At 39.0% G+C, this 27,709-nt stretch overlaps 1 protein-coding gene and 1 pseudogene across 4 annotated transcripts in view; one reads left to right on the forward strand and one right to left on the reverse strand.

The window, feature by feature from the left end:
* LOC311301267 overlaps window positions 1-9,909 on the forward strand; it is a 39,093-nt pseudogene extending 29,184 nt beyond the window's left edge. The window contains exons 23-27 of the transcript in view: window positions 5,187-5,264; window positions 5,404-5,577; window positions 6,847-6,972; window positions 7,330-7,552; window positions 9,742-9,909. The product of the transcript in view is annotated as an uncharacterized misc_RNA (transcript). The remainder of the gene's footprint in view (window positions 1-5,186; window positions 5,265-5,403; window positions 5,578-6,846; window positions 6,973-7,329; window positions 7,553-9,741) is intronic.
* An 8,505-nt stretch (window positions 9,910-18,414) lies between these two features.
* chchd6b (coiled-coil-helix-coiled-coil-helix domain containing 6b) overlaps window positions 18,415-27,709 on the reverse strand; it is a 21,729-nt gene continuing 12,434 nt past the window's right edge. For all 3 annotated transcript variants that reach the window (XM_084425150.1, XM_084425149.1, XM_084425148.1), the window contains 3 exons: window positions 25,305-25,375; window positions 21,180-21,315; window positions 18,415-18,639 (listed from right to left, as the gene is read on the reverse strand). In XM_084425150.1, coding sequence (XP_084281276.1) covers window positions 18,616-18,639; window positions 21,180-21,315; window positions 25,305-25,375 — 231 coding nt within the window. In that variant the 3' untranslated portion in view covers window positions 18,415-18,615. The remainder of the gene's footprint in view (window positions 18,640-21,179; window positions 21,316-25,304; window positions 25,376-27,709) is intronic.

The following is a 27,709-nucleotide window of genomic DNA, read 5'->3' on the forward strand; positions in this document are numbered from 1 at the left end:
TTTGGACACCCCTATGTTAAATTCCCATAGAGGCAGGCAGATTTTTATTTTTAAAGGCCAGTTACTTCATGGATCCAGGATAATATGCATCCTGATAAAGTTCCCTTGGCCTTTGGAATTAAAATAGCCCCACATCATCACATAGCCTTCACCATACCTAGAGATTGGCATGGTTGTATTTCAGTTAGCCTAATAGCTGGTTTGATTTGCATTGAGAGATGATCTTATGGAAAGTATCTCTAGGTATGGTGAATGCTATGTGATGATGTGGGGCTATTTTAATTCCAAAGGCCAAGGGAACTTTATCAGGATTCATAGTATCCTAAAAAATAAATAAAAAAAATACTTAAAAATAAAAATCTGCCTGCCTCTATGGGAATTTAACATAGGGGTGTCCAAACTTATGCACCCTGTATTTTAAGGAAGAACATTTATTTATTTACGATACATTATTCATTCACAAAGAAAATTGGTGTCCTTAAAGGTTGGATTTTTCCTAATTTTTTAAATTAAGGCATTAAAGGTATAGTGGAGGATCTTTTTACTTCCGGGTGGATACCCTATACTATTGGTCCTCCTAATTGTCAATCATTCTGGTGAATCAATCAAACTTTTCAAAAAGTGGAGAGGGCGGGACTTATCTAAAATTCGGAAAGATCCTCCGCTATACCTTTAAGTTCAATTTCCAAAAGATGATTTTTTATTCCTCTTTTTAGTCAACTTTAGCATGGGTGTCTAAACTTATGCATAGCACTGTATTTATTAGTACTAGTCTTTACTATTAGTCATATTCTTACAATTTATGTTAAGTAAAGGGGAAAAGTAACTTACTTGTGTGTTAACAAATTTTGTGTAAACGTGTATATATATATATATATATATATATATATATATATATATATATATATATATATATATATATATATATATATATATATATACAGTGAGGAAAATAAGTATTTGAACACCCTGCTATTTTGCAAGTTCTCCCACTTGGAAATCATGGAGGGGTCTGAAATTGTCATCGTAGGTGCATGTCCACTGTGAGAGACATAATCTAAAAAAATAAATCCAGAAATCACAATATATGATTTTTTAACTATTTATTTGTATGATACAGCTGCAAATAAGTATTTGAACACCTGTCTATCAGCTAGAATTCTGATCCTCAAAGACCTGTTAGTCTGCCTTTAAAATGTCCACCTCCACTCCATTTATTATCCTAAATTAGATGCACCTTTTTGAGGTCGTTAGCTGCATAAAGACACCTGTCCACCCCATACAATCAGTAAGAATCCAACTACTAACATGGCCAAGACCAAAGAGCTGTCCAAAGACACTAGAGACAAAATTGTACACCTCCACAAGGCTGGAAAGGGCTATGGGGAAATTGCCAAGCAGCTTGGTGAAAAAAGGTCCACTGTTGGAGCAATCATTAGAAAATGGAAGAAGCTAAACATGACTGTCAATCTCCCTCGGACTGGGGCTCCATGCAAGATCTCACCTCGTGGGGTCTCAATGATCCTAAGAAAGGTGAGAAATCAGCCCAGAACTACACGGGAGGAGCTGGTCAATGACCTGAAAAGAGCTGGGACCACCGTTTCCAAGGTTACTGTTGGTAATACACTAAGACATCATGGTTTGAAATCATGCATGGCACGGAAGGTTCCCCTGCTTAAACCAGCACATGTCAAGGCCCGTCTTAAGTTTGCCAATGACCATTTGGATGATCCAGAGGAGTCATGGGAGAAAGTCATGTGGTCAGATGAGACCAAAATAGAACTTTTTGGTCATAATTCCACTAAACGTGTTTGGAGGAAGAAGAATGATGAGTACCATCCCAAGAACACCATCCCTACTGTGAAGCATGGGGGTGGTAGCATCATGCTTTGGGGGTGTTTTTCTGCACATGGGACAGGGCGACTGCACTGTATTAAGGAGAGGATGACCGGGGCCATGTATTGCGAGATTTTGGGGAACAATCTCCTTCCCTCAGTTAGAGTATTGAAGATGGGTCGAGGCTGGGTCTTCCAACATGACAATGACCCGAAGCACACAGCCAGGATAACCAAGGAGTGGCTCTGTAAGAAGCATATCAAGGTTCTGGCGTTGCCTAGCCAGTCTCCAGACCTAAACCCAATAGAGAATCTTTGGAGGGAGCTCAAACTCCGTGTTTCTCAGCGACAGCCCAGAAACCTGACTGATCTAGAGAAGATCTGTGTGGAGGAGTGGGCCAAAATCCCTCCTGCAGTGTGTGCAAACCTGGTGAAAAACTACAGGAAACGTTTGACCTCTGTAATTGCAAACAAAGGCTACTGTACCAAATATTAACATTGATTTTCTCAGGTGTTCAAATACTTATTTGCAGCTGTATCATACAAATAAATAGTTAAAAAAATCATACATTGTGATTTCTGGATTTTTTTTTTAGATTATGTCTCTCACAGTGGACATGCACCTACGATGACAATTTCAGACCCCTCCATGATTTCTAAGTGGGAGAACTTGCAAAATAGCAGGGTGTTCAAATACTTATTTTCCTCACTGTATATATATATGCAAATTATTAATTATATTAGTATGTTCCATGCCTGGTTTTCATAGATTAAAATATAGCTTTTAAAATACGCCTACTGGCAATATAAAAGCGGTTTAAAACGTCTCCCCTTAAAACGCTATTGGTCTCGACTATTTAAAAAGTTAAAGGTGCATTGCGCAACTTTTCATGTTAAAAATACCCGTTTTCTAACCCATACATGCTTAAACAATTGCCTGATGGGCTGACTGAGCCCTTCTCTGATCACTGCGATTGCCTCTATAATCCTGTACAGTAAAATAAATAAGAGGGATTCGGGTCGGAATCTGAGACTGGGCGTGACGTCATGCGCGTTCACGGCACGCTCATATGTCTGGCAGGTTTGTGTATGCGCCGACGCCGCCATTCTCCGTAGAAAATGGATTCTAAGAGACCGGCTTGTAGTTCATTTCAAACACCAACGCAAACTCCACGTAAGATAAAAAAAAGAGAACTTTTGTCTAGTGCAACCAAAAGGTCCAAATTGGAGTCAGACAGGCGTCGGGGTAAGACGAGAGTAAACATAGGGAAGGCTTTCAACAAATGGAGAGATCTCCGGTCTGCTCTAGGGCTCAAACGGGATCCTCAGTTGGCTTTTTTCTTGATAAAAAGGTAAGATATATCCCATTCTCTAATGTCTGATACGGCCAATAATGACAATAAATGACGATCCATAAAATGTGTAATGCTTTAGAGTAAGCTAGATAAATGTACAATCGGAATAGGTTTTACTAACTTACCATTGTCAGTGATCAGGTTCAGAATGATTGTGATATAAAATGCTGATATATAAGTTAGATACTTAGACACAAATTTTGAGCAAATTACTGCTTAATTACGATGTATTGCTATTGGAATATGCTACTTAGCTGATCAATAAAACAGGCTAAACCCCCGCAAATCTTCGTCGGATTAGCCTGTTTGGCTTTTATGGTAACGTCATAGTGCCACTTGATTGTTTATTACCTTGAGACATTTGGGTGTACTTTGTTGACCGACTGTGTATGGTATGGTATCATGATTACAATTTTGAGCTTTTACAAAGTTATAACTTATATTGTTCATGAACGTGTTTCCATAATAATAGTCATAAGTGGATACAGTAAACACATAACACAGTTCAACATGGAGATAGATGGGAATAAAAAACGAAGTTTTCTACTACCCCCATTTTTTCCCTCACACATAAGTGTGTTATTTACTCAATTGCCTTTCCTTTCACATATTTTAAATTACTTGCAGATTTAAAACTTTATTACCTCTGAAGACATTATGATTGTAAACAAAAGATTTGTGCGGCTGATGCTCCTTGCGTTATGACCAGCTCGAGCTCGTGCAAGCGTGCGTGTGCGTGTGGTCCGTGAGCGTGCACACCTCTGGTTGCAGTTTCGCTTGCCGCCAGAGGGGGCGTAGTTCTGCGAAAACTCAGACTCTCGCGCAATGCACCTTTAAAGGAATATGACTTGGCCTAAAAAAAAAAATTCAGTCAGAAGAATTTTTTTCACTTTAATCCCTGCTGTCTTTTTTTCTTGTCAAATACATAAACCCCCTGGTTTCACAGACAAGGCTTAAGCCGAGTCCCAGACTAAAATGCAAATGTTTTTACATTCAAACGATGCATGCGTGAAATGTCTGAGCATTCCTCTCGGTCTCTGGCAGATGAAGGGTCCGACACCACAGCTGCCTCCAGACTCAGAAGAACAAACACTGCAGCTGATGTCTGAGGCTGAGCAGAAACTGATGCTGCTGAAGGAGGAACTACAGGGCAAAGATCTGGCAACCATCCTGAAGGAGATAGAGGAAGAGGAGGTGAGGAACAATGATTAGTCAAGTTGCTGTTATTGTATTTGGGCTTGTTGAAGATTTGTAACTAGTGAAACATTGACACTTTTGTTTACTTTTGGAATATATGTCATTTTTTACTTTTTTGGAAGTTGTAAAATAACGCTGACTAATATTAATGGTGTTTATTTCATGTCCCTTTGCAGTTCCCTCGTCTCGGTTACTAACGTAACCTCGGTTCCCTGAGATGAAGGAACGAGTATTGCTTACGGCTAGCTTACGCTATGGGAAAACTCCATTTCGAAATTTTTAATAAAACCTGTGATTCTTACCTTTAAAATGTATTTTATTTCATGTTTCTTTATTAAGTGCTACAGAGGCTTAGATATTAAGGTTTTGGTAGACGTTGACAATTCTTAGTATTTTTTCTGCAAACCCTCAGGAGATCAGGGTATTTATCATAGAATAACAGGTTTTTATAGCCGTTTCAGGACTAAATGGGTTAAATTGAATAAAGAGCTCAGTAAAACTGTCTACAGAAAGTTAATATTGCATGACATTAACGTTACACCCAACTTCGCATGGCCGCTGAATGTTTCTCTCTGTCCACTAGAGAGAGAAAGAAGCGCGTATTTCGAAAGCTCTCAGTCTGTCATCGAGAAGAACAGAGAAGCCATCCTTCAGCTGAGACATGAGAATGAAAACATGCGCAAGAAACTGGCTGAGGTCAGACATTATGAACACACACACACACATGTAATGTTAAAACATATCCATATCATTTAAGTCACGTTATACATGTATTTGATGCATATCTTGGTTGTTCCAGGGAGAGGAACAAGTAATCAAGGATGTTTTTCAAGACCGTGGGATGGAGAATGCATCATTCAGGAACATTTCTGTTAAGGTGGGGTTAAATTAACCTTTATATCAGTTATTTAAAAACCTTTTGTCACTTCTTTCACTTGTACTATCCAGTTAAATTGCCCGTGGTTACAGAATCACCTGCATATCAGTTGTGGGTGACAGTCATTTTTGTTGTGCAGTCATCTCGGACGGTGCTGGAGAAGGTGTGTGATAAAACGAAGAAGCTGAATGCTATGAAACACACCACTGACACACAGAGGCAGCGTTTGGAGGAGTTGAAGCTCCAGTACGAGAGCATGAAGCCCCAGAGCAGAAGCCCTCTGCCTGACAACCAGGAACTAGACGAGGAAAAGGTAGAAACTGTCTTTTTTTCTGTGCATTTTGAATGAACACTGGTGAATCTTACAATTAAAGAATCGTCCAGGTTTCCTCCCAAAATCAAAAGGAAAAAAAGCAGTAAGAATATTGAGCCTTTTTTCCAGTCAAATCATTTTTGTCCCAATTTCTCCTTACTGTAATTTAAAAAATGCCCACAGTTTTATCACCACCATTATTATTATACAATCTAAACAATTCACGAGAATCAGATTTTTTTGCACATCATAATGAGAATTAGAGTAAAGAAGAGAAATCTGCCATAAGTTTCCCTAAGTGGTCATTCTTCCTGTGTAAATTCTCTTCTTCCTTCTCTCAAGTCTTTCTAAATATGTTAGTTCAAGCAAGAAAATGAATGAACTTGTGTGCTTGTTTTATAGAAATTGTGCATTCTGGAAAACCGATTGCAGAAAGTGCAGCTGAACATCATGAAGCAGAGAACATAATGCGAGAATACCTCAAAAAAAATTACATTATAAAATAGATAAAAATAGAAAAAAGTTATTTTAAATTGTACAGGTGAGCATAAGAGACTTCTTTCATTAAAGGGTTAGTTCAGCTAAAATGTAAAATTCTGTCATTAATTACTCTTCATCTTCTGAACACAAATGAAGATCTTTTTTATGAAATCTGAGAGCTTTCTGTCCCTCCATTGACAGCTACGCAACTACCACTTTCAAGCCCCAGAAAGGTACTAAAGACATCATTAAAGTAATCTATTAAACATATTAAAGAGTGCTTTGTTTGCAAAAACCCCCCAAAAAAACATATTTTGTAAATAAGGTGGTAAATTATTAATCTCCAGCATGCGTTCATGCAACAACGTCTGCTTTTGCGTCAGCAGAACACACATGTGCCACAGTGCTCTCGTGAACGCGCAATGGAGATTTATATTTTGTAAATAAAGTGGTAAATTGTGGTTTTTTGCGCAAACAAAGCACTCGTTTCGCTTTAAGTTGCGGATAAACCACTGGAGACACATGGATTACTTTAATGATTACTTACTCCCTTTCTGGGGCTTGAAAGTGGTAGTTGCGTAGGCTGTCAGTGGAGGGACAGAAAAATATCTTCATTTGTGTTCCGAAGATGAACGAAAGTCTTCTGGGTTTGGAGCCACACGAGGGTGAGTAAATAATGACAGAGTTTGGGTGAACAATCCCTTTAAGATTAAAACTCTTAGCGACCCCAATCTTTTGAACAGCATGGTAAATAAACATTTTAAATTATTTTCTTATTTGTTTTTTCAGGAAGAAAGTCTTACATTTAAGCCACAGCTGGACAGGATGGAGGCAGAGATCCACCGGCAGACACAAGTGCTCAAAAAACTGCAGGTCATCAACAGTGACGCTCAATCCTCAAAGGATGCAGCCATGGTAAAGACAAAGCATTTAATAAATGATTAAAATGTATTTTAATGAGATAATAAAGCAAGCATACGTGTCAGTGTGCCATGGTAAAGGTTGTGCAAGTAATGCTTCTCGTAAAGGGTAGGGGTGTAACTCCGGTGTCCTGCCCAAATTCCCTCCATTGGCCTTTATCAATCATGGCCTACTTATAAGAATCCTCATGCTTTCAATTGGCTTTATCACTCTCTCTCCTCTCCACCTATAGCTGGTGTGTGGTGAGCGCACTGGCGCCATTGTTCTGACAGTGGATGCTGCACACTGGTGGTGGTTGAGGGGAGAGCGCTCTATAAATGCCTTATTTCATTAAGATGTGTGTGTGTCCAGTCTGAGCTGCAGGCTTCAGGAGGAGCAGGTGTACAGAGAGCGCAGAGAGCGAGAGAAAATCCTCTCCCGCTACAAGAAGCAGGAGGAGAAGAGGATTGCTCAGGCAGAGAGGATGAAGAGAAGAGCGAGCATCATCCATCACTCTGTGTGTGTTTTTCGCATATCTCTCGAACCGTTAGTCCGATGGATTTCAAACTTGACAGGTATCTCGCTATGGGCACGAGTAAGTGCAGTGCCAAGTTTGACATTGTTTGGATTAGAAATGCAAAAAATATCGGTAAAAGAAGCACACACTGGCTTTTGCCGCTCTAGCCGCTCTGCAGGGTGGCCGCGGGTCCTTAAAAAGTCTTAAAATGTCTTAAATAAAGTTTTCCTAATAAAAGGCCTTAAAAAGTATTAAAATGTCTTAAATTCAGATTCGATAGGTCTTAAATATTTCTGGTCACGTTACTGCTAAAATTTCTCCAGTCTGACGCACCTAATGTCCGTCAAATAACCAGCTTTTTCTGGTAACGCTGTTTCGTTGTTTCAAATGTAGGCGCGTTGCGCGTGGCAAGCGCGCTCATAATGTAAGAGACGCCGGCGCGACCACAACAGTGCCCAACATCAAATGGCAAACGTAAAATGCAAGCGGAACGAAACTGCTCGTTATTGTGTGGTTGAAGGACCGTTTATCAGTTTGGACCAGTGCAGCGCGAGCCGATCGTGATCATGCGACACTGTTACTACACAGCGCTAATAAGAGATGCAGTAAAGAAAGCATTTGTATTCGCCACAGAACTGACAGAAGTAATAACATCGCTGCGAGATCTAGTGAGAAGCATTCATATTTCTCCGTTATTAACGGATCAACAGCGCTGACGTGGAAACCAGGAAGAAACATTGTGCCATGAATGAACTATCAGTGTCCACAGATCAGCAACATTCACCATGGATTTACTGTAGTAACACTAACTGCAACCATAGAAGTTTGGCAGGAATAGTAGGCTATAATGCCTTCAAGTAACATTACGTCGGTTTTATTTTGACATTATGAATACAATTGCTGCCCTCAAATGTTAATCTGAACTAAAATAAACCTTTGTTTATAACTATTACAATATGACATTTCATTTTTTCCAAGGAGCTGTTTTGTTTTATATGCTCCTAAGAAGAGTCAATTATAGCTCTAGAATTGCTCAAAGTAAAAAAAAAAAAAAAAAATCATACTTTATGATGTTAGTTTTAATATAAAAAAGAATAAAACATTTAAATCAAGGACATTTCTCTGGCATTTATTTCTTTATGCTGTATCAAAAACGTACCGAACCGAACCATGACACAAGAGTATCGTATCGAACTGAACCGTGAATTTTGTGAACCGTTACACCCCTAATATATACTTGTGTACTATATAATTTGTATTTCCATCACAGGTTTGGTCTTAAATTTCATTCAAAGTGGCATTAAAAAGGTCTTAAAAAGTCTTAAATTTAACTTGTTCATATCTGTAGACACCCTGGTTTTGTTAATGTCTCAAAGGCCAGATCACATTTACGTGTGATTGTGTGTGTGACTGAGAGACTGGCCTACTGGTACATGGGAACTATGAATGCTGTTGATCCATATGTACAGGGAACAATAACAGAACTATTACGTTTAGCAGACAGAGCTGAGACACACCTTACACACCTGCATGTCTTTTCTGTCAACAGATGAGGACGACAGTGGCGATGAAGAGAGTGATGTCGTCACCCTGAAGCAGCAGTCACAGTCAATCATTGGCCAATCACCAAAAGGAAGACTCGCATTGAAAAGAAGAACAAACTCTGATTAACCTTGATCCATTAGCGCCCGCACTAGGCCATTCGGCTGATATCCTTAAGCTTTAACTTTAATGATGTTCGACCAAGGAAAAAAAAAAAGCTTCTGGGGGGGTGTTTAGCTTGAGGTCATGATGCAAAGGACCCTAGGTTGAATTTACTCCGAACCATCCCTTTAATTTTATGAAGCGGTGAGAATACTTTCTGTGCACCAAAAAAACCAAAATGTCAACTTTATTCAGTAATTTCTTCCCTTCTGTATCAGTCTCCGACACGCGTTCACGAGAGCACCACAACGCATGCGTGACCTCGCCGTGCATCTTCCTCTGCTTGTAGGTTATATGTCAGAACACCAGCTGCTGCGTCATCACCACACACGTGGTGCTCTCGTGAACGCGCGTCAGAGACTGATACATAGCGTATGTAGTGTATTAGAATGTTTGTTTGTTTTTTTTGTTTGTTTTTTCGTAAAATTGAGTAGAAGCTGCATAAGAAAAATTCATTAAAGTGTTTAGGGATGTTTTCTCTGTAGTTAGTGATTAAGGAAATGTTTTTACATTCAAACGATGCATGCATGAAATATCTGAGCATTCCTCTCGGTCTCTGGCAGATGAAGGGTCCGACACCACAGCTGCCTCCAGACTCAGAAGAACAAACACTGCAGCTGATGTCTGAGGCTGAGCAGAAACTGATGCTGCTGAAGGAGGAACTACAGGGCAAAGATCTGGCAACCATCCTGAAGGAGATAGAGGAAGAGGAGGTGAGGAACAATGATTAGTCAAGTTGCTGTTATTGTATTTGGGCTTGTTGAAGATTTGTAACTAGTGAAACATTGACTGCTTTGTAAAATAACGCTGACTAATATTACTAATATGTTGTTTATTTCATGCCCCTTTGCAGTTCCCTCGTCTCAGTTACTAACGTAACCTCAGTTCCCTGAGATGAGGGAACGAGTATTGTGTAAGGCTAGCTTACACTATGGGAAAACTCCTTTTCTCTAGAATATTAAAGCCAAATCTTTAAAACGCAGTGCAGCTGCACAGCATACACAGATGAATGGCGAGTATGGTCATTTGGCTGTGCTGCAGCACATGCACGAATCTAAGGCGAGGCGGCTCAGACGCACTAACCAATTCCAGGGGTTCGTTCTTCGTACGTCGCTAACTCAGTTAGCTGGATTTGATTGTTGGCGATTTGGCATGATCTTGGATTGTTTGGTTCTTCAACGCTCATCCTGGACTTGCTGTCATAGCAACAGGTGCGCAAACTTAAACCTGCTCAGGAGCAGGCTTATTTCATGTTAACAGGATTAGATCCCGGCTTCATAAGCGGAGCTGATGCGGGAAGTCCAGCGCAGCGCGATAGTGCACTTTGTCGCTTTTATGCTTAAAAAAACTGGTTTAGTTTTTTTTTGTTTGGCATTTCCAAGCCAGTTAAGACCCAATGTTGTAAAGCAGGTTTTTTTTTTTTTTTTTTTTTTTAGGCTATCATAATTTTTTATGAAGATCATACAATCATGACCATGCCGATTACAGATATGTCACTCAGGCTTCACTAACGTGATTGGTACCATAGACTATAGGCTACCATAGACTGCCATCAAGGCCTCAATGAAGGGGATTATGTGAACAGAAAGGGGGTTCACAATGTAAATGTGCAGCCCAGTTACTATTGGGATTCTTAATATTCCAGATTAGTAATATTATATCAAATAAAAAAAGGCAGTTGACAAAAATCTTCCATATCACAAATGTGAAAGCAAAATGGCCAGGATCTGTGCATGACTTCAGAATTTTCAGAGATTCACATTTATGTACATTATTTGAAAGTGGTAAGAAAAGTTCCACAATTAAATATCAAGCTCACTGTATAACCAGGGTTCCCGCGGGGTATTAAAAAGCCTTAAAAGCATTGAATTTATTAATTTGAAAATAATACCTTAAAAAGTCTTTAAAAAGTCTTGAATTTTGATGTCTGGGTCTTAAAAATTGTGCTGTATGTAACTTCTCCGTATTGTATTTTTCCTCAAAAGTTTCATTTGTCAACCACGATTATTTTGATAAAATAACGTAGTATATATAAAGAGTGGCGGAACCAATAATTGAGAATGCAACGCAGCCTCGGGTCACAGTGCGCAGTACTGTGAACACGTGATGCCTTCAACACAACACAAGTTAGCCTACAAAGCGGAGCTCGCTCGCGTGCTACCAGTAGCTTGATATGAGGTCGCTTGCCAACAGGCAGTTCACATACCGTGTCTTTTTGCGTGCTCAAGTTTAAAATGTGGGCACGCGGCAAGCGCTATTGAAGCAGCGCGCAATTTTTTTCCACCCGCAGCCAGATGGACAACATCTTCCTTGTTGCTGTGGAGAGTGCGGTGTATGGTTGCTTAGCAACGACAGACGCCACAGGAAAATCAGACCAAATGTTATTAATAATATTAGATAAGCAGATGCGCATTGTAAATGTCAGTAATTAATCTTTTTTTGATTATTTTTATAAAGAAGATTCCATCTATAAAAAAGAGGTTTATCTTTTTATATAACCATTTTTGTAAAAACTTTATTTGAACTTGTACATATTAGTAGATAACATGTTGCAAGACACTCCTTTAAAATCTGGCCATCATTTTTAATAATATTTTGATGTTTATGTAAACAAAACTTGCATATTGATCATTTTATTTGTTATTTGCGGGGTTTCGACAAACTCGGTAAATTGATTTCATAATAATCGTGAAAATAAATGTTCATGCCATTTCATCTCTAGTTATGATCAACTAAAATCAGCTATAATTATGTGTTTTTACAGTATAATATGCAAACTATAATTTTCTAAAATAATCTCTGAGCCTGTTCAATCTCTATTAGGCTATTAATATGCTGCTTCGTAATGTAAATAAATATGAGATTAAATATATTCTATTAGAGAGGGCAAGTTTGTTTTAGCCTATTTTCATTTTAGGCCTAAGGTTTTGGGCATTTGGCATGTTGTTGGGTGTGGAAGGTTACTAAGGTGATTGCTTTGTCTGTAAATTAAATTAATGCTTTTTCAATTACTGAATTCATTGAAATTTACATTTACATTTAGTCATTTAGCAGACGCTTTTATCCAAAGCGACTTACAAATCAGGACTAAATTAAGCGAGTCATCATGAAGAGGCAAAAGACAACAACAACGCAAGAAGTGTTCAGAATACGAAGTTCAGGCATTATTCAGAGTAGCATAAGCATGATAAGTGGGATTTTAAGGGAAAGGTTTTTTTTTTTTATAAAATAAAAATATTTTTTTCAGAATTCTTTTAATTTAAATTTTTTTGGTTATGCGCCGTGTTGGTCTTAAATTTCAATCTTTTTGGTCTTAAAATGTCTTAAAAAGGTCTTAATTTTTACTTACTGAAACCTGCAGGAACCCTGATAACATACACTTATGCTGATCCTAACAGAGCTGCATTTTTTCATAGGTGATTATGCAGACAGGTGTTTTATGACCCCATTCCCTGACCCAAACCAGTTACAATGCAGCTCTAGCCAGGACAAGGGCACACAATGAAATGAACTTTGGCTAACTAAGGGGAAGATGTCAGTGTCTGAAAAGTCTGAGGGTTGCACACCTGACAGGGCCTGTGACATTGTTGCATGTGCCATATTACACAACATTGCCAAAAAAAAAAAAAAACTTTTCATTAAATGTTTAATAAAAGACAAATATGCTTAGTTCCTTGAGTTTTATTTCAACTGTTCTTTGTAAAGAAAAGCCAGTGGTCAAGTGCCTGCAACAAGAGATATTAGAGACATGCCTCATGCAACAAATAAAAAGGAAAAGTTGGCTATACACTGCCCACCTGTAGGCCTGTGTCTCCTCTGTCTGTGCAGACTCTTCTGTCGGCCTTTCTGTAGATGTGGAATCCTGCAACTTATATTGCAGCCATAAAGCATACAAGTATAAATTAAGTAAAGTTATTTATTAGGGGTGTAACGATTCATCAACTACATCGATGTATCGATTTATATTCCTACGATCCAACTGGATCGATCTGTGCTCGGCAAGTTGGCCTTCCGGACGACATATATCGATCTAATATCGTTTTAAAAGGTAATGAATCGATTGTATCGATACTAGGAAATAGCGCATTGGATTTAAGCACGTTAGACTTTATATGGATGTTTTTTCTTTGCACTTTTAATGATAAAGGCGTTAAACGTTACTCGATTCAGTCTGCCTATCTGTGTCGTCGTCGCCATGCGTGACGCGCCAGCAGCAGCGCAAAGACAACAAGCAGCGCAAAGTCTCTCACCTCAGAAAAACGGACTGTCCTGTCCTCTCAGCCGCTATACTGCAGTAGCGCGCACTCTTCAACTGCACACGCAAATGCGGTGGAGCGCGCTGTATCACTTCACTAAAGCGCAAAAGAAATACGAGCATGCAACGTCGTAAATTAGTAAGTTAAGAAATAAAAGTAAAATACCAATAAATTACGTTATTGGTACGTCATGTGTGTTGCTATTTATCAGGAGCAGTTTCCATGTTTCTTTACCAGTTCTTCTAAGTATTGTGTATCACCATGGTAGCCTAATTGTTGTTTGTTTCCATAACAAAATGCCACTTACTGGTTTTGTATATTTTTATATGACTGTGGTGGCTCATACCAAGATTGTATTAACAAAAACTAGTTTGGGACTGCTATTTAATAGCTTAACCTCGCAGTGCCTACTGTCTATCAGTATTTGTCATATTCTTAAAAAAAAATTAAGTAAAGGGGGACAGAACTTGTGTGTCAACAATTTTTGTGTAAACAAATGTATTATAATAGGCTTATATAATTCCTAAAAAGGTGGGTCGTGGCTTGATGACCATGCGGAAATGTGGGTCCCATGGCCAAACTATTCAAAACATCATTCTATGTTGTGATAATCGTAATTAATAATCACAATTACAATTTCAAGGGAATAATCAACAATTATCATTTTTGTCATAATCGTTCAGTCCTACTTATTAAAATAAAATGTGAATGCATTTTACATTAATTGTTGTTTACTTGTTTGTTTATATCTATAATTAATTGATACCTGATTCCCTTACAAGAATTTTTGGCTAAAAAGTTACTGAATCGATTTCAAGTCACTGAATCGTTTCGGATCGGATCGTTCTAAATGAACCAATATCGTCCTTGAATCGTATCGACAACCATGAATCGCGAATCGAATCGAATCGTTGTTAAAACGAATCGTTACACCCCTATTATTTATGCACTTGCAGGTAGGCTAGTTCCTCCATATGACAGTTATCTGAGAGGGTTTATTCACTGTCCAGTGCAATGGAAACAAATGGACATTACAAAGTCTTATACTTTCTTTCCTTTGGAAAGTTATATAGAAAATGTCCACTTACTGCACATATTTCAGCCACCACTTTCTTGGGAACAGATACAAGTGTTGGTGTATTATGTAAAAGTGCACAAAAGAGGAAAACACAATGTCATTACAATGAACTACACTGGGGGAAAATGTGATCAATAACTCATGGCAAAATATAAACATAAGTTTATCAGTTTTCACTTTCACAAGCAATTCATCATTACTAACTTCATATTTAACAGTTGAAATGACTATACAGCCTTAATTTAATGCAGCAAAAATTATTTTACAGTGTAGGCTACTAAGATCGTTTCTATTTGGTTGCTTTTATAAACAGAACACCATTTATTTAACAGTGCCTTTTATAAAAGAGACTATAATATAACTAAAAATTAAATAACTAATATTATTAAAAATATTTTTTTTGTACTTCACTTTTATTTGTTCCCATGTTCTAGTGTGGTGACTCTGACATTACAATGCACAAAGTAATTATGCAATTATTAAAATACAAAAATATAGGCTATTAAGTGATAAAAACATCTAACACACTTCTAACGGATTTAAATAGTCTGCTACTTTTTGCCAGCCCTTTCTCCTGGCTTTTGCAGACTTTGAGGTGTTCCCTGGCGTTTTGATTAAACATTAAAATTCCGAAAAAACTTCTACTATTAGTTCTTACTCTGCTGTGGAGAAAAACTGCGCGCTCTTTGGCCACGCTGAGCAGCCAATAGCAGCGTTGCTGATCAATGTTTCTACTATTGATACATATCCCCTTTTAACCAGCGCATGAACGCGCAATTATCTCAGATAACTCAATCCAGCGATACTAATCATATCCGGCAAGTGTGTTCGAAGAACCGAGTTAGCCAGATCATGATTCGCACGATGATATCATCTTGGATGTGTCATTTGATCTCGGATGTAATAAGCAACGTACGAAGAACGGGCCCCAGGTTATAAAACTTCATAAACGTTGACGGCGAGGCCCAGCCTGCCACCGCACAGATATCTTCAATGGGTATTCCACTTGACCAAGCCCAAGACGAGGCCATGACTCTCGTGGAATGAGCTCTGACGCCTAAAGGGCAGTGAAGGCCCTTAGACTCATAAGCCAGCGCGATAGCATCAACTATCCAGCGCGATAATCTCTGCTTTGAGACGGCGAGCCCCTTGGTACACTTCAGGAATGTAACCATGCCTTGGCTTGAGGACGGCTCTGGAGTCGTTAAGCCCAAACTCAAGGCAGGACGCGCTCACTGATAGCACATGTAAATCGCCCACTCTCTTGACTGAAGCGAGGGCCAGAAAAAAAGCGGTTTTGAGCGAGAGGTGATTCAGGTCCGTAGACCGAAACGGCTCAAACGGGGCACCCTTCAATGCTTCCAGGACCGTGGAGATGTCCCAGATAGGCACAGAGGTGGGTCGCAGAGGGTTTAGCCTCCTTGCCCCTTTAAGGAAGCGCACGATGAGGTCGTTCCTTCCTAGTGATTGTCCGGCCACAAGAGCGTGAGATGATGTTATGACCACCACATATACTTTGAGCGTGGAGGGGGTGCGACCCACGTTCAAGACCTCTTGCAAATAAACCGAGTACACTTGGTACTTCGCATGAGTCGGGGTCCAGGCTCCGTGCTGCGCACCACCCAGAGAACACCACCCATTTCTGAGCATAGAAGTGCCTAGTTGAGGGCGCTCTTGCTTCAGTGATGGTTTTAACACCCTATCCGGGAGACACCCGGGTACCCATTGAGGGGCCATACATGAAGGGCCCACAAGTCGCGACGGGGATGCCAGATTTTTTTGTCTTGTTTTGTTTTTAGACAATGAAGAAATGTTGGCTTCTGGCACTTTTGGATCGCCTCACCTCTCATTATCAAAGAATTTACTGATTTTTCTATCAGAGTTAGTACTGGCTGCAGATAAAGTCCTAATTGTTGGTGATTTTAATATACATGTAGATACATGTGTATATATGTAATATACTCTTCATCTCTCTGTTTATACAGAGGTTTACCGCAGTCCGCCGTATCCAGATACGATGAAGGACCTGCGCCTGGACGCGACGACAGCGCAGTACTGAAGTGTCCACCAGTCTCTCCGTTTACTGAAGTGAGGTGGACCCCGGCCGTATCCAGATCAGATGGTGGATCTGCACCTGGACCCAAAACATGATGCATCCCTGAAGTGCCAGCCTCATCAGCCCTGTGAAGGCCTCATCGACACGACCAATCTGACCTCTGACCTGTAACGCTGCCTGGATCATAATCATACACTGTTCGCTCGTTGGCCAGAGGAGAACTGGCCCCCGACTGAGTCTGGGTTCTCCCAAGGTTTTTTTCTCCATTCTGTCACTGATGGAGTTTTGGTTCCTTGCCACTGTTGCCTTGGCTTTTGGCTTGCTTAGTTGGGGACATTTAATATTCAACAACATTATTGATCTGCCTTATTTAGGGTGGACGATGATGCAATTTTCTTCTAGAAACAAACTTTGTTGTATTATTTTCATGTTATCACTGTGAAGCTGCTTTGATGCAATCTGTGTTGTAAAAAGCGCTATATAAATAAAGGTGACTTGACCATGGTCTGAGGAGGAGATGCCAGGATTCACTTTTATTTTCCTTTAATTTTTACACAATGCTGTCCTTTGTTAAGGAACGGATTCTTGAGGTGACCAAATCAAATAAAGTTCAGTGATTCAACAAATGTTGTGTGTTAATAATGACAAACCTAGATTATTTTCAACATTTTTAGCTTAAATGCAGATGCTTTGACGCTTAATTGACGCTTGCTTACAGATCTACCACAGGCTCAGCTCCCTCCTACTTTCACTCACTCCTACGAGTTTACGTCCCTACCAGAAGCCTACGATCGGTCAACGAGCGACGTCTCGTGGTTCCATCACAGAGAGCCACAAAATCACTTTCCAGAACATTCTCATTCACAGTTCCATGCTGGTGGAATGCTCTCCCCACCCTCATCCGGAACGCAGAATCCCTGGCAACATTCAAAAGACAGCCGAAAACCCTTTTCTTCCGTGAGCACTTAACCTCATAATAAAAATAAATAATAAATAATGTTTTTCCTTTTCCTTTATATCCTCACTTAGCGGGCTTATGCTACTCTGAACAATGCCTGAACTTCATATTTTGAGCACTTATTGCGTTGTTTTTTGCCTTTGGACAAAAGCATCTGCTAAATGACGAAATGGAAATGGAAACACATTTACTGAATAAATCCCTCGATGTGCAACAATAAACTCATGTGACTTTTCTTCAGGCTGTGATTGGATAACTGGAGTAACCAGTGGACCAATGGCGTCGCAACATCTCTAATGTTGGTTTGGTGTTTCTGAAACGCCGGAGTCGAAGTGTGTGATCAGAATGATTTGGTGTAATTCCCTCCAGAAGCGTCTCACACACACAAGTGTGTTCCCGAACACCAGCATCCGAACGCTAGAGAACATGACAGCGTTTACTGTGTTTCGTCTGACGCTCTGAGACACTCGTTTATGACGGAGGGAAAAAGAGAAAGATTGCAGAAACTTAGTTTTATTACTGATAATTTGCACTAATTTACCAGGAAGTGATGATTTTGTTCTCTTGAACACATGGGATGGAAACACTCTATTCTTATATTGCTTATTCGCTGCTTTATTCAAATATTTTATGCGATATTCCAATTGTGTGCATTAAATTAAATTCACAACTTTGGATGGAAACTGATGTCAGTGAAACACTGATTAAACATCTACTATAGTGGAATATTAGTGATTTATATGTTCCTTGTGCAAAATGCATTTCCTCATAAACACACTTTTTGTCTCGATAATGCAGAAACATCATATTAATCTTCACGGACCTTCAGAAAACAGTTTCAGAACATTTACTGTGTGGAGAACTAACAGAGTAACAAGACTGAAGAGATAAACAGAAGAAGAGACTTTATTTGCTCACAGTAAATGAAGATCAGCTCAACAAACCAACACAATCCTGATAACATCGACACACACATACACTGTCTCTCTCTCTCTCTCTCTCTCTCTCTCTCTCTCTCACTCACACACACACACACACGGATGGACATCATCTCACACTGCTCCTCTTCTTCAGCATCATTCGTCCTCTTCATCCGTGATTCACCAGCAAGTTCTGCAGAGAAAGAACAAACCGACACATCGAGTGTTTATTTCCTCCATCAATTCAAGCGTTCATGTGACGCTCAACTCTTCTCTTTCACACACACAGACACACACACACACACACACACACACTTATTTCCTGCAGAAATAATGACTGGCAATGGAGGGAAAAAATTAATAAAATGATCAGTATCGGTCAGTAACATTGTTTTATTATCAGCATGAGTGATTACACTAAAATTGGGAATATCATCATGACTGATTTCTTACATTTCAAACAGTAACTTTATGGGTAACACTTTACAATAAGGTCTCGTTTGTTGACGTTAGTTAATGCATTAACACTGAACAATATATTCTCATAGCATTTACTGACATTGTTACAGTTTTTTCCGATTGCTAAACGACAGTGAGCACAACTGGAGCTACATGTGCAAAACTCTAACTACAGTCTGCACTACCAACACTCACCTGAGCTAAACAGTTCACATCACCTGCAAAACTCACTCCAAGCAACACAACTCTTAACACATGGCTCAAAACAGGCTCAGTGCAGCCAATCTGCAGTCCAGCCTATCCTGCTGGAAGTAGCCATCAGAGGATGGGTACATGGTGGTCATAAAGGGATGGACATGGTCAGAAACAATGCTCAGGTAGGCCGTGGCATTTAAACGATGCCCAATTGGCACTAAGGGGCCTAAAGTGTGCCAAGAAAACATCCCCCACACCATTACACCACCACCACCAGCCTGCACAGTGGTAACAAGGCATGATGGATCCATGTTCTCATTCTGTTTACGCCAAATTCTGACTCTACCATCTGAATGTCTCAACAGAATCGAGACTCATCAGACCAGGCAACATTTTTCCAGTCTTCAACTGTCCAATTTTGGTGAGCTCGTGCAAATTGTTGGCCTGACTACGTCAGACTTCTTACTTCCGCTCAATTTCATTTCGCTTCTGTACTCAGTCTGAGACAGCGTAATAGCTTTCCGTTTTCCTCCGGCCTGAAAACAGCCGGCCAATCAACGAGCAGAGGGCGGGCTGAGAGCCGTGACGTAGACGCTGATTGTACCGTGGATGCGTAGATTTACTTCACATAATCTGCAAAAGTCGTTCACAGCCATGTTCACTCCGGTATTTCGCTCGATGGTTTTGTTTTCGCATCATACTACATGTGTTTACAGTGGAAGTTAGATGCGGCTGAGCATGCGCATAACACACGTCATAACCAAACGTTATGTGATTGGCTTATGGGAACCAATGATTTTAAACTTCAGAAAAGCGCCTCCCCGCGAGAAAGAAAACGCTTTTCAATTATGCCATGCCAGACTCTGTCTACGAAGCAAAGCGAAGTAGCAGAGTTTGGTATTACCAGGCTAGCAAATTGTAGCCTCTTTTTCCTATTTGTAGTGGAGATGAGTGGTACCCGGTGGGGTCTTCTGCTGTTGTAGCCCATCCGCCTCAAGGTTGTGGGTGTTGTGGCTTCACAAATGCTTTGCTGCATACCTCGGTTGTAACGAGTGGTTATTTCAGTCAAAGTTGCTCTTCTATCAGCTTGAATCAGTCGGCCCATTCTCCTCTGACCTCTAGCATCAACAAGGCATTTTCGCCCACAGGACTGCCGCATACTGGATGTTTTTCCCTTTTCACACCGTTCTTTGTAAACCCTAGAAATGGTTGTGCGTGAAAATCCCAGTAACTGAGCAGATTGTGAAATACTCAGACCGGCCCGTCTGGCACCAACAACCATGCCACGCTCAAAATTGCTTAAATCACCTTTCTTTCCCATTCTGACATTCAGTTTGGAGTTCAGGAGATTGTCTTGACCAGGACCACACCCCTAAATGCATTGAAGCAACTGCCATGTGATTGGTTGATTAGATAATTGCATTAATGAGAAATTGAACAGGTGTTCCTAATAATCCTTTAGGTGAGTGTATATATGTGTGTGTGTGTGTTCACTAACAAGTCTAAAACAAGACATCTGTTTAGCATTTGAACAAAGTGCTGTAAATCCACAGTGTTGTGCAGGTTGTGGTTAAAGTCATGGGATAAGTGTGTAGAGTTTTGAAAACTGTGTTCAAGCAATGAAAAACGAACTAGAGTTTGGTCCACATGAACTGCTGCTGTGCAGACTGTAGTTAGAGTTTTGCACATGTGACTCCAGTTGTGCCCACTGTCGTTTCGCAATCGAAAAAAACTGTAATGTTAGTTATGTTCATATAACTACGGTGCAATAACTACTGTAATATTAACAGATACAACTTTTGATCTTATACATGCTTTAGTAAATGCTGAGATTGTAGAGATGTTGTTGAATGCTAACAAATGAAACCTTATTGTAAAGCGTTTTCGCCCGGTTACAACATTATTAAATAGTTATCCATCATTTCAACTGTACATTATTACATTATTACGCCGTGCTCTAGAATTCTTGATTCTGATTGGTCAGTGGTGACATGTTGATTTTTAACCATTTAATGACTGGTTGACTGTCCCTTTTATGTAATATCCAGTACATATAACAATCATATTTTGCAGGCGTACCTTCTTGCAGGAGTGGATGCAGTGTATGTAGTCTCTGGCCAGCCGTGAGCAGAGGAGTGTGTGTCGTGTGTTCAGTGTGTAGCAGCTCAACACCTGCGACTGCAGCTCAGCGCACACGGGGGTCACGTGACCCGGCCTGAGGAACAATACACACTCTTACACACACATAAACACAGGCTGAGGAACAATACACACTCTTACACACACATAAACACAGGCTGAGGAATAATACACACTCTTACACACACATAAACACCGGCTTCACATACTACACATTCACACACATAAACACCGGCTTCACATACTACACACATAAACACAGGCTTCACATACTACACATTCACACACATAAACACAGGCTTCACATACTACACATACACACACATAAACACAGGCTTCACATACTACACATTCACACACATAAACACAGGCTTCACATACTACACATTCACACACATAAACACAGGCTTCACATACTACACATACACACACATAAACACAGGCTTCACATTCACACACATAAACACAGGCTTCACATACTACACATACACACACATAAACACTACACATTCTGCTGGATGAGTTATAGAACTATCACTACAACACTCATGATTACTGCTCTACTGTCAAATCTAGATCAACAAACATGAATCACCTTAGTGCCAATATTATTTCAGATATTCCCTTTCATGTAGTGTGTAATAAATCTGTGAATGTAAAAGCTCTGAAAAGTTACAAAGATCAAAGTGAAAGAAGTGATTCTGAACTTAAACGAGTCGTCAGTAATTCCAGTCTCACTTGATGATCCTGCGTAGGTTTAGAACAAATTTGCATAACGCTCTTGATTGGCTGAACAGCGTCTCTTTGCCCCGCCCTCAAACTCTGTAGTTTCTCTGAGACTGGAAGAGTTTGGTTCGTGTTGTTCATGTCGAGAAGACGCTGTTTTCTGAGATTGATACGGTAAAACCCACGCCATCGTTACTGTTCGTATCACTGTGATCAAGAGCTGAGATCCAGATATGATAATGAGCGTTTGGTGTCTGACCAATCACAGCAGACCAGGTCATCTGACTAATCAGAGCAGAGCAGCTCTCAGAGAGGCGGGGTTTAGAGAGACTGAATCTTTGATCGAACCGTTTCAGACACTGAGAGAAAAGAGCTGATGCTGCAGTGGAGATTATGAGAAAATTAAAGTGTTTTTGACATTTGATGCATGTAAACCTGTTGTAGGAGACTCTAAAACAACATTAGAAACCTTTATATGAGATAGTATAACAATAGCATAACAGGGGCACTTTAATATACCACTTTAAAATACCAGCTCACGAACAGAACGAACCACAGGTGCAAAGACTGACAGACACACAACAGGAGCAGTGCTGCCCCCTAGAGGCCTGATGAAACACTGCGGACATGATTTCTGTCGGTCACAAACACACATTGGCCCTCATTTATCATTCTTGCGTAGAAACGGGCGTATATATTGGCGTAAGATTATGCTTACACTCCTCTCATCGCCTGATTTATGAAGCTGTGCGTACCTTTGAAATCCAGGTGTACGCAATACCTGCCCTTGATAAATGCCGCGGTGGAAAACGAGCGTCATTAGAATAACACGCCCTTATATATTCAAGTCTCCGCTTCCCCCACGCCCTCATTTTACGCCATGGACACACGGAAGACGGCAAAGAAGAGAAACTTCTCCGACGTTGGATGAGCAAATGACCTATCAAAATGCATTATTTTACAGCACGTGTTTTGAAACAATTAGTATTTAATTTCGTATCACGTCACATGTATTGGGGTGAACAATAATGATGATGATGTGATGTGGAGTACCATTCATTCACATTAATAATTGCATGACAATTTGTAATATTCTTCTTATTATTTATGATTTTTATTATTAATGACGCGTATTGTTATTTAGAAGAAGAATATCGTTATTATCATTATTTGTATTATTATTATTATTATTATTATTATTTAAAAGAAGAAGAATGTCATTTTTATTATTTTGTCAGTCTGAATTATTTTTTTATTTTTTGTCATTGAAAGCCTTTTTATTACTGAACAAAAAAAAGAGGTATACTTTGCCTGGAGTGTTATAAAGTTGTGGATGGTTGTCTTTTTAAAAAAGTCTTTTGTCTTTTATTTTTCGTGTTCGCATTTATGAGGAAAAAGCATTGTTACGTGACAGTTATCCATTACGGACGTGAGCGCTGTGAAAGCGGCATGCTTTAAAACTTTCACAGAGACCTCAAACAGAAAGCACAAAGCCTTTCTTTAAAGCGAATTTCGTTTTGTATTAATTGTATCTTAATTTTAATCAGTTTCATTATCCAATTTTCTGGATTTAATGCCTAAATAGCAGAGATAATCACGGAGGCGCCAGCGCCTGAACTGGATAACGTTAAGCTATCATCCATGAACCGAAACTCAACGTATAAGGTAGACTGATCGCCTCACACACCTAAAAAAAATAGAAATATATCTATTATCTACAGAAATCTCTACTTTTAAACAGAACCATTCAAAACAAAATAAAATGATGTAGGCCTAATCTGTATGAAATGTGTATTTCTCTCCGGCGAGTCATCGCGAGTCAGACTTCATCTTTGCAGCCGACACAGAAAACCAAATGTTTTTATTGGTTTATTAAGTAGGCCTACAAACAGGCGAGTTATGAAAAATTGAGTGTGAGGGATTTGTTCACTTCACACAAAAAGATCTTGGAATGAGATGGCTATATAGCCTATCGTTTAGTCCACTGTCTAATTTAGAGATTTTTTTTTTTAACCGACTACCGACAACTTTAATCGGTTCATACGGTCAACCATCGGTCAAACGGTCATCGGTTAACATCCCTATGTTGTTGTTTTTTTTACATGTTGTTGTTTTTTAGGTTTTTTCATAACCTATCATATCTTTTAGTTTGTCAGTGCGTTTTGTGGTGTTAGGAATTGTTTTTCTGCGCATTCCCGCACTCAAAACGTGCGTACACCACCTCCTGAGCTGGCGTAGGATTTGAGCGTGCCGTACGCCAACGTCCATATTGATAAATCTCAAAGTCACCGTGGTTTTGGGTGTACGCCAGGTGTACGCTGGAAATTTGGTGTACGCACTTTTGATAAATGAGGGCCATTGAGAGCATTATAGTCCTTAAAAGATGAAGTTTGATGTCTGTGACTCAACAAAGATGCAGATTTATGTGTCATTAAAGGCTAAAATTTGTAAAATTAAGTTACCCTGACATCTCAAAAAGTATTATAGCTAACTAAAACTAAAATCATAAAAAACATTTTCTTTACTTAAAACTAAAAAAACGTTCAATGAAATAAAAATTCTATTAGTTTCTCTCGTTTCTCTAGTTTTGTTTAGCTTGATATACTAAAATAAATAAAACAGAAACATGAATAAAAACTATATAGACAAAAAAAAACTAATTAAAATGACAGAAACACACAACAAAATTACTAAAACTTAAATAAAAATATGAATACAAAATATAATAGAATGATACTAACCAGGTGCTAACTAAAACTAAAATCATTAAAAAAATGAATAACTGTAAAATTAATTAAAATAAATAAAATATGAAAAAACTTAATGTTAGCTAAAACTTTAATGTCAGTTAGTTTTATCAATCTCATTTTCATTTCAAATAACTAAAATAAAAAAGAATATAGACCATAGACTGTAAATAGACACAATAATAAAAATGACAAAAAACATACAACAAAACTACTAAAACTAAACTACTAAAACTAACTCAAACCAGTTATGCTTAGTTATGCCAACTACAACTAAAATCATAAAAAATATTATTAATATTATTAAAATTACTTAAAATAAAATAAAAATGTTAACTGAAATCAATTAAATTTGAAAACACTTTATTTCAGCTATTTTCTCATTTTCATTCAGTTTAGCGTGATGTACTAAAATAACTAAAACTATAACAGAAATAAAAATGAATAAAAATTCAATAGATAATAAAAATGACAAGAATAGACAACAAAAGTATTAAAACTTTAACTCAAATGAAAACGGAAATGAAAATAAAATCTCAAAATATGAATAGAAACAATATTAGTATGATAGTGAAACAGTTTCTGTACTCACTTCACAGCGGCTTCTGCTTTCACCGCCTCCTGTGTGTACATGTGTAGAGTCTGCTGATAGAAGTCAGTGTTCTGCACACACACACACACACACACACACACACACACACACAGAGAGAGAGAGAGAGAGTTTAGTCATTCATGTAATACACAAGAAATATTGCATTTGTTTTCTGAGCAAATGTTGATTTACAGTCCCAAACACAAGCATTCATGAACTTTCTGCCACATTAATCATGCAAATTCAAAATCACACATTCACACGGATAACTCCCATAGTTTCTCCGTAAGAAACAGCGTATCAGTGTAATATCTGTTTCTTCCTTCTGCTCTCAGCTGTTAGATTACACGTGATTATAATCTATCAATGTAATTACAGTCTCAGCTGGAGTAATTACACTCTTATCTTATTAAATCTACAATTACCACACGAAGAGACGGAAGCATCAGAAATCTGAGAAATCAATAACAGAACAGTCATTTTTAGGAGAACTATCACTTTAAGGAGTTTGTTCGAATCACTCACTAACAGTGTAATTAAGAGTTTCACAGATCCCATAATTCCCTCCTCTAGAGTCTAATGGGATAACCGAACTAAAGCTCAGATAATGTTCATGTCATTCTTTCTCCACGGTTTCTCTCTCAATCGCTCCATCTTGTGATTCTCAGCTCATTTTCTCGTTTCTCGCTTCATTAATGCCTGATGATTCGCAGCTCTGCTGAAACGCTTCTGTGTATTTTCATCTGTCTTTTCCAAGTCAGATTTATTTGTGTAGCTCTTCTCACAATTCACATTGTTTCAAATCCGCTTTGCAGAAAATCATGATGTTTTTAGCAGATTCTAGTTTAGTTAAAGCAAACCAACCGGCTTCAATTGCAACATTACAAACACTGATTTGACCCGAAAAGTATTTGAAAATCTGACAGAGCAGGATGGTGTACGTAACATTTAATGAGAGAAAGAACTACAATCCCATGAAGCACTGCAGATGATAATCAAAATCAAAAGTAATGGAAAAAGCGTAAAGACTTGTCTGGATTATGGCGTTTGCAGTGATTCATGGAGGAAAACGGGCGCAAAATTGGTGTGATTTGCTCGTTTCGATTCCCTGATTGGTGGAGATTTAGTTTGCAGAATCATGGGTAATGTAGTTTTTCATGACTGGTGAAGAATAAGTGAACTAAAGTGCACTGATGAAGCCTATACCATCAATTAACAACCTCGCAGCTCACAGTCTGTCTTGATAAGTTATCATAAAAAATCTATTCTCCTTACACTGCAAACATTTTTTGTTGGTTTAAATTAAAAAAGTAAGTTACCCGGTTCCCTTAACATTTTGAGTTCATTGAAATTAAACATTTGAGTTAATACAATGAAGGAGATTTTGGTTTAATCAACAGAAACTCAATCTATTATGTTATCTGAACTACATTAATTATCTAAGTTGATTTGACAAAAGAAAAATAGTTGTGATAAATCATGAAAATCATTTTTCTACAGTGTTGGAGAATGTCTGTGTTTTACATCATGACTCTTCCTCTATTGCAGTGAAGCCCCGCCCACTCACCTGTCAATCAACAGTCTCTAACTCTGCCTGTTACAAGCAGCATTAGAGGAAATAACTGAATAACACTACATGCTTTTACTGTATGGAAGATTAAAAACAAGTCAGAGACAGACTGTATGAATAATAATGACTGTATGAATAATAATGAGAGAAATTAGAGGTTCTGTCCAGATATCAGTCTGATAACACGAGCAGCTGACTCAGTTTTATTCTTGCAGAAGCACAAACCCTTTCTGAGATGAAGGACATGAATATTACATGACAGTGTGAAGAGTGTGTGTGTGTGTGTGTGTGTGTGTGTGTGTGTGTGTGTGTGTGTGTGTGTGTGTGTGTTTGTCACGCTCAGGATTTCTCTTTGAGAGTTTAACCAAAGCGTTTCAGATTAGTGTGTGTAGGCTGAATCTTTAAAATGTGAGCTGTCATTTAAAGCATCACACACACAGAGACTGCAGCAGTGTAACACACACACACACACACACACACACGACAGACCAGAGCCGATTACAGGTCTCACCTCAGTAGAGCAGGAGAGAGAGAAAGTTACAAAGAATGGAGGAGTGTGTGTGTGTGTGTGTGTGTGTGTGTGTGTGTGTGTGTGTGTGTCTCATCTCATCCACTCAGTGTGTGTGTGTGTGTGAGCAGAGCAGCTCATCCACTCTCTCTCTGTGTGTGTGTGTGTGTTTGTCTGTGTCTGTGTGAGCAGAGCATCTCATCCACTCTGTGTGTGTGTGTGTGTGTGTGTGTGTGTGTGTGTGTGTGTGTGTGTGTGTGTGTGTGTGTGTCTGTGTGAGCGAGCAGAGCATCACATCAACTCTGTTTATGTGTGTGCGTTTGTTTG

This window comes from Rutilus rutilus (assembly GCF_951802725.1).
Source record: "Rutilus rutilus genome assembly, chromosome: 12".
Classification (NCBI taxonomy): domain Eukaryota; kingdom Metazoa; phylum Chordata; class Actinopteri; order Cypriniformes; family Leuciscidae; genus Rutilus; species Rutilus rutilus.